This window comes from Montipora capricornis, chromosome 8 (genome assembly GCF_036669925.1).
Source record: "Montipora capricornis isolate CH-2021 chromosome 8, ASM3666992v2, whole genome shotgun sequence".
NCBI lineage: Eukaryota > Metazoa > Cnidaria > Anthozoa > Scleractinia > Acroporidae > Montipora > Montipora capricornis.
The window spans coordinates 443,216-450,715 of NC_090890.1; the positions used below are offsets into that span (position 1 = coordinate 443,216).

General features: G+C 42.8%; 1 protein-coding gene across 1 annotated transcript in view; it reads left to right on the forward strand.

Moving 5' to 3' along the window:
* Positions 1-7,500, forward strand: part of LOC138060063 (uncharacterized) — a 15,098-nt gene that overhangs the window by 5,829 nt on the left and 1,769 nt on the right. Inside the window, exon 2 of the mRNA XM_068905753.1 lies at positions 4,261-7,500. This exon is cut by the window's right edge and continues 1,769 nt beyond it. Within this exon, the coding sequence (XP_068761854.1) occupies positions 4,261-7,500 (3,240 nt within the window). The remainder of the gene's footprint in view (positions 1-4,260) is intronic.

The window sequence follows — 7,500 nt, forward strand, 5'->3', positions numbered from 1 at the left end:
CGTCGGAGCCTGGGGCTGGGGGGGGGGGGGGGGGGTTAAATCCCCTCCCCCCACCCCTCCCAATTTCAAGCAAAAAAAAATAAAATGAAATAATAATTTGTTTTTGTGACATCCTTTCGAGAATTCTGAAAGCAGCATTTCCGAGCTTTAAGATTTCAAAATTTGTGGGGGAGAATTCTCCCAGATCCCCCTACAAGTTAGCATCTTCGGCGCTTGCTTGTTCGCCTCTCCGATACAAAATACGCTCCGCCGTCCCGCCGGTGGAAGAGTTCTCGAATTTCAGTCCTTCATTGGCTCTGGAATTCTCTACTAATACATCTTGAGCTTAGTGCCTCTCATGAAAAGCTTACTTGTCTAGATTTAAAACATATTTGTTAATGGAGGAGAAATGTCCGTTCCAGTTTGTCAAACATAATCGTAAAAAGACTAAGAAAGTGTTTCTAGTAGCTAGTTAACATATGACATATGATACACTGGGATATTTTTCAAATGGAGCAAACTCAGCATACATTTTTTTGTCAAGTTTGCATTATTTATTCACTTACATCATTATTTATTTATATTACTCTTCGGCAGAACGACACATCAAACTTTTTCCTATTTTTATGATTGACATTTTTTGAGACAAAGAGCCTTTTTTTTTTCTGGGTTCATCTGTTGGGAAACACGAAATTTCAATCGCTTGTGGGTGACAAAAGTTTTGCTTTTAACGGTATCCCTCCGCGGTAAAAGCAGAAAGACCAACACTCGGTGGGTGGCCTATCTGGGTAAAAAATAAACTGACCGTCTAGTCAATGTCAAAATTACACCAAAATGATCAAAACGTCATATGCACCAGATCATGTCTTTTGGGGTCTGATTCTTACCCTTTTCTGAAAATGTTAAGAAGTGAACGAGCAAAAGGCCGGGAGCCATGGGAAGCGGTGACTCATTCGGAAAACCATCTTAGTTATCTCGTAAACGAATTTTTAAATTCGTTTACTCGATTAATGGCTCGATACCAGTTTTCAATTTGCCTGCCCAGCGCGTCCAGCGTCCGAAAATTGGGGTTGTGTTAGGTACGACTGTGGCAAGGAGCGATTTTAAGAGATTTTTTGTTCATTTGCATGTACCTCGATTTTGGTCGTTAAAAGACCCGGAAATTCTTACTTCCCGAGATGAACTTTGTATTACTATAATATCACCTTTTAACTGCTGTCTTCAACGGATCCGTTGAAGACAGCAGTTCAGTCTGTCGAAAGGTCATAGTCTGTTTAAAACTTTTTACCAGAGAACGCTTATTTCTTTCTTGTACTTATTTCTTATCATGAATCCTGGTAACGGATCTTCAATATTTTATATACATTTTTTATGGTGGGAACCAGAAATGAAGGCAAGAGGTGTAATATTCTCGCATTTAGCGCTGTTCTATCTCCCTTGATGGACAAAATCGATTCCAAAGGAGGCTTATGTTCCTAGCTCTTACAGCAGACGAAGATCACTTAAAGTTTATTCTCTTCTGCGAATTCAGTCCAAGAACGCAGTAATTTGAAGAAGGGAAGTGGTTTGTGCATTGGGAAGTCTGCATGAGCTTTTCCGATTATCTTTCGCGAGAAAAAAGAGACACGCCATATGTTTGTTTGACATGACAGTATCAAGCCAAGAGTTTCGTGACAGGCTCGTGGCAAATTAGCATATCTCATCATCATCATCATTTCTCTTTGCGCCAGTAGGCACATAAGGCCGTCACGCTCTTTGCCCAATGCTCTCTGTTTCGCGCCGCTGCCTTGGCCACATTCCAACTCTTCCACCCCGCTTTGTCTCTCTCCTTCTCGACCGTCCTTCTCCTAGTGGTCCTTGGTCTCCCTCTCGCCCTTCGACCCTCCGGCGTCCATCCCAAAGCTGTGAAACAATCATTCTCATCTTCTCTCCTAAGTACGTGCCCCAGCCAGTTCCACCTTCTCCGTCTTATCTCGCAGCTTATGTTGTTGATTTCTGCCATTTCCACTACTCTGTTGTTTGATATTCTTTGCTGCCATCTGATTCTCAGTATCCGTCTCAGGCATTGGCACTGGAAACTGTTCAGTCTTCGTTCATCAGCCTTTGTGATCTTCCAAGTTTCGCAACCATATAACAGGACTGGTCGAACTAAGGTCTGGAATAGGCGTATCTTGGTTCCTCTTCCTATTCCTCTGGCTGCCCATACCTTCCCTAGCCTCTGAAACACACCACAGGCCTTCTGCAGCCTGTTCCTAATGTCTCTACTGCCTCCATCCTCTTTGTTCACGGTAGCTCCCAGGTATGGGAACTCCCCGACATCCTCCACTTCCTCGCCATTCACCGCAATCCTCTCCCTGTTGCTGGCATACTCCGTCCTTAGTGTTTTACACTTTCTCGCATTTAGTTTAAGGCCCACTCTGGCTGCTTCCTCTGTCAGTCTCCCAGTCTTCTCATGCAAGTCATTTAACCTGGATGACAGCAAGGCGATGTCGTCTGCAGATTCTAAATCCTCCAGCACTGTTGTGAAATTCCATCGTATCCCTCTTCTCTTATCTGCTGTTGTCCTTTTCATGATCCAATCCAGGGTCAGTAAGAACAAGAATCCTGACATCACACATCCTGCTTAACACCGGACTTGATCTTAAACCAGTCTGATGTTTCACTTCCATCAATGACTGCGCACTCGAAGCCCTCATAAACGCCTGCAATCACTCTCATCATCTTGCTTGGTATGCCATAACTCCCCAAGATATTCCATAAGCTTTCTCTGTGTATCGAATCAAAGGCTTTCTCAAAGTCCACAAAGTGTATGTATAGGCCTACCCTCCACTCGTTTGCCTGCTCTAAGATGTTTCTCAATACAAAGATCTGTTCAGTTGCGCTTCTCTTTACTCTGAACCCAGCCTGTTCCTTTCGAAGCTTCTTGTCTACACCTATCCTAATCCTCTCTAGCATCATCCTACAGAATACCTTACTAATGATGGGTAGTAAAGTCACCCCTCTCCAGTTGTTACAATCGCGCAAGTCACCTTTCTTGAATATCTTAACAATAAGTCCCTTCTTCCATACCTTCGGCCACCTCTCAACCTCCCAAAGCCTATTATAACATTTAGCCAGTCTACTTGCCGTGCCTTCCATGTCAGCTCTTAGTAAGTCCGGACCCACTTCATCTACCCCTGCTGCTTTTCCCGCCTTTGTATTCTTTAATGCGTTCTTAACCTCTTGTACCCTCCATCTTCCAAAGTCAATTTCCTCGATCTCGCCTGTTTCTTCTCTACTATACTCTTCAACTGGATTGGTTGGGTCATCTCTGTTTAATATTTCACTAAAGTGCTCTACCCATCTCTGCAGTTTTTCTCGCGCTTCCGTCTTAAGCTCTCCTTGCTTGTTTCTCACGCCTACGTCCTGTCTCTTCCGTTCCCCTACTATTGCCTTGGTCATATTGTAGAGCTCCCTATTTCTACCATTCTCAGCAGCCTTTTCCGCTGCTGCAGCCTTCTCCTCCAACCAATTCCTTTTATCCTCCCTCGAACTCTGTTTCACTTCCTTGTCTTTCACCTTATACTCCTCCCTCCATCTCTGCTTTAATCGCTCTGATCTAGCACCTTCCATTTTAAGTTTTACGTCTTTCCTCTCCTTGACTTTTTTCCATGTCTTGTCTCCTATCCATGACTTTCTCTGCTTTTTTGACCTCCCGATAACTTTCTCTGCGGCACCTCTGTACGCCTCTAAAAGCTTATCGTGCTCTTCCTCCGGATCTTCTATATTTCTTAGCACGTCAAACCTGTTATTCACCTCCATGTTGTATCTCTTCCTGATCTCTTCACTTTGCAGCTTACGTATATCAAACGTTACCCTTGCCATCTTCTCCCTCTCCACCCGAGCCAACTTCAACCTTATTCTGGTTCTCAGAAGGTAGTGGTCACTGTATACGTCTGCTCCCCTCATCACCCGTGTGTCCATGATCGATGTTCTCATGCGTCCATTCACCAGAACATGGTCAATCTGGTTTACTGTCTTCCCGTCTGGTGATCTCCAGGTCAGCTTATGTATCTCTTTGTGCAGGAATATTGTTAGCATATCTGACTACGATTAAATCGACACTCAAGCGAATTTTAGACGTGGTCTGCCTGTGGCATCCCACATTAAAAAAAAAAAAAAAAAGCAGCCGTTGTTATTAACTTTAGCACATTGCTGCGACAGGTGTCAGTGATTTCACAATTGAGTAACGAGCATATGCTGCGAGCCGTCGTGTTTAATCTTAACTTTGGGATTTTTCAGTTGCAGATTCAGACGACTATCCAAGAGAATGTCTTTTTGTTTCTCGTCAAAGCGGCCAAGACTCATCATTTTGTGGTTCCAAGAAGCAGCCATGCAAAACTCTATCATTGGCATTGCGAAAGGTCCAAGATGGAGGAAAAGTTTGCTTAGATGGCAGGAACAGTGAGTCAGATCCATACGGCTGCGCTTTGAGAAATGTAACGAGCCTGGCTAATGTTTTGAACAAAAGTACGACAATACAAGGTTGGATGTCGAAAGCGCACATTTTTTGTCCCTACAAGAATGGTCTGGTCTTTCGAAGAGCTGCAGAATACGGAATCTTCAAGTTGAAATTATACAATCTCGTATTTCATAACAATGGAGTCCGTCTAATAAATGTCAGCTGTTCCCATGTTGTTATATCAAACTGCCGCTTTATAAATTGCGATACAGCTTTTGAATTAAATAAATCCCTCTGCAATAACAAATCATCTCTTGATGTCAGTGATACTGAATTTTCGTACAATAACATTTCCGTCTTTGTCCAGTTGATCAACGAGAGTTTTTCCATCAATATTTCCAGATGTTTTTTCGTGGGTAAGGTTGGGCGATTTAATGTCAACTCGGAGCGTAGAAAAATATCTGGCTCCGTTTTTGTCACATCAGCATCTCTTCTGAACAGAGTGCGTGTTCATGGTTCTATCACCGATTCCACATTTCGAGAACTTGGCCATGAGCGCAATGACTTTGCGGTGTCCTTTCGAATCTTCGAACTTTTCAGCAGTGGAAATTTAACTTTACGAAACGTAACGTTCCTACACAACGAGAATTCTCTCTTTGTATACGGAGGATTTCATGTACAACTGACAAAAGTAACAATTAATTGCACATATGGACTTGCGATTATGGCCAGTGCACCTCCTAAATTAAACCCCAGTATAGTTGGTATTAAAATGACTTTGGACCAATGCGTACTAGGGAACAACAGAAACGGTATCTTTATGGCAACCCAAGATTGTCTGACTTCTGGAGGCTATTGCTTAACAGGCGAGCAACATTTATTTGTCAAGAACACGATAATTGTTGGGGGCAATGAGACAAAAGGCTCCGGATATTCGGTCAATTTCCGGGTCCAAAGTTTTGATACACGGAGACCCAACTTCATACAGGCGAATGTGTCTCTTGAGAACGTCACCTTCAAGGGATTACACAATAGAGCTCTGTCTGTGGCCATCCAAAAGAATGTCCGTGGAACGATTTGGGTGAAGAACTGCAAATTTATAAATAATTCCCAGTATGTCTATCAACTGGATGAAAGAGCAACTGTGGACATCCAGTTTTTGGACGAAGATCCTCCAGACTCATGCCTAAAATTCCCAAATCATAAAAGTAGATTTTTATGGAATAATTCACATCAAATGCCTGTTACATTTGAAGACAGCAGCTTCGAAGGTAACGTTGGTATTTGGGGAGCTCTGAACTTATTGAATGGCAATGTTATTTTAAAGAACTGTACTTTCAAAGACAACCAAGGTTTTACAGCCAGCGGTCACGTGTACATGAAGACGGGTTATGGCAGACTCAGCATTGAGAATAGCATCTTCCTCGATGATAGTAAAACCTCTACTGAAATGTCAAGTACAGGGAGCTTTGTGCACTCTGAGAGTGCTGGCCTAGTAAGGATTAGCAACTCATCTTTTACAGCGAACATGAACAGAAAATTCAATCCAATCTTCACGATAACTAGAGCAAGCTCACTAAAAGTTGACGCTTTAACCACGTTTCGATGTCCATCAGACAAAAACATGAAAATGGATGAAGCAAACAAAACAGAAAATTTTCAGTTCTCACAAGGTAACAACCTTACCACGTGTTCGATAGAGCTGAATTACATCACAATGTTTTGCGACAAATGCGCCAGTGATTTTTACAGTCTGAAGAGAGGAATGACAGCTGGTCTGAATGTCGTCAAGAATACTTCGTGTCGAAAATGTCCTTACGGTGCTTCGTGCGAAAGTGGTAGCATTAAAGCCAAACAGAACTTCTGGGGATTGCCTACACCAAAAGACCCTTCAAGAATACAGTTTTTTCCCTGTCCACTAGGTTACTGCATCAGCCCTAGTCATTCCATCCGTCATCCTTACAATGCTTGTTATGGTAACAGATCAGGCACACTTTGTGGACAGTGTTGCAAAGGATACAGCGAGGCCCTGCATTCAACGTCATGTAGGAAGAACGAAAAGTGTCACAATCATTGGTTCTGGGTAGCAACGATCATCTACGTCGTTGCGTTTGCGGCCTATTTCGTTTTCAAGCCTCCCATTTTTTCTGTTTTGTATAAGCAAACTTTTTGGTTTAAGGAACCCCCTGAAAACGACGATACACAAACATTAACTTCACGTGAAGCCGACGAGGAAACACACGATCCTGGATATCTTAAAATTATTTTCTATTTTTATCAAGTTGCGGAACTGCTGATGTTAAAGTCACCAGAGGAAACCCTACACCTGTTGCCATTTATCCCATCAGTCATAGCGATTTTTAATTTCCAGGTAAAGACATTGTACGGCAGCATCGATTGTCCATTTCCTGGTCTCAATGTAGTCACTAAAGAGCTTTTTCTTTGCTTAAAATTCTTTGCAATATTCTTGGCCATTGGCTTCATCTACATCATCCATTGGGCTGCAAGTAAGAAAATCTCTCCCCCGAAGTTGACGCTGTACCTGGCCGTTGCCTTGGAAACGCTGTTGCTTGGATACGAAACGTTGGCAGATACAACCCTTAAACTCATGCACTGTGTTCCCATGGGGATAAGTTGGCGTCTTTTTATAGATGGAAATATCCAATGTTGGCAATGGTGGCAGTACATTCTCATTGGTTTCATAATGGTCTTCGTTATTCCTCTTATTTTGGTTCTCTTTTGGGGATCAATGATGCTCGCCAAAGACAAAGTGTCAGCAAAGGAATTCTTGATAGCATGTGCATTTCCTCTGCCCTGTCTTGTCCTGTGGCTCGTTCGTCACTGCAGGAAATCCGAAAACGAAGATGTGCCCTTCATATGGAATCTCGAGGATGCGGAAGAAATCAAGAAGGTCCTCCATGAAGCATTTCGTGAGCCGTCCAGTAATGACAGTGGGACACTTTACTGGGAGAGCATTCTAACTGGCCGTAGATTTATCTTGATAACAATTCACACCTTTGTTATTGACTCTGCCACAAGATTCGTTACTTTAGATATGGCATGCATCATGATCCTTGTCC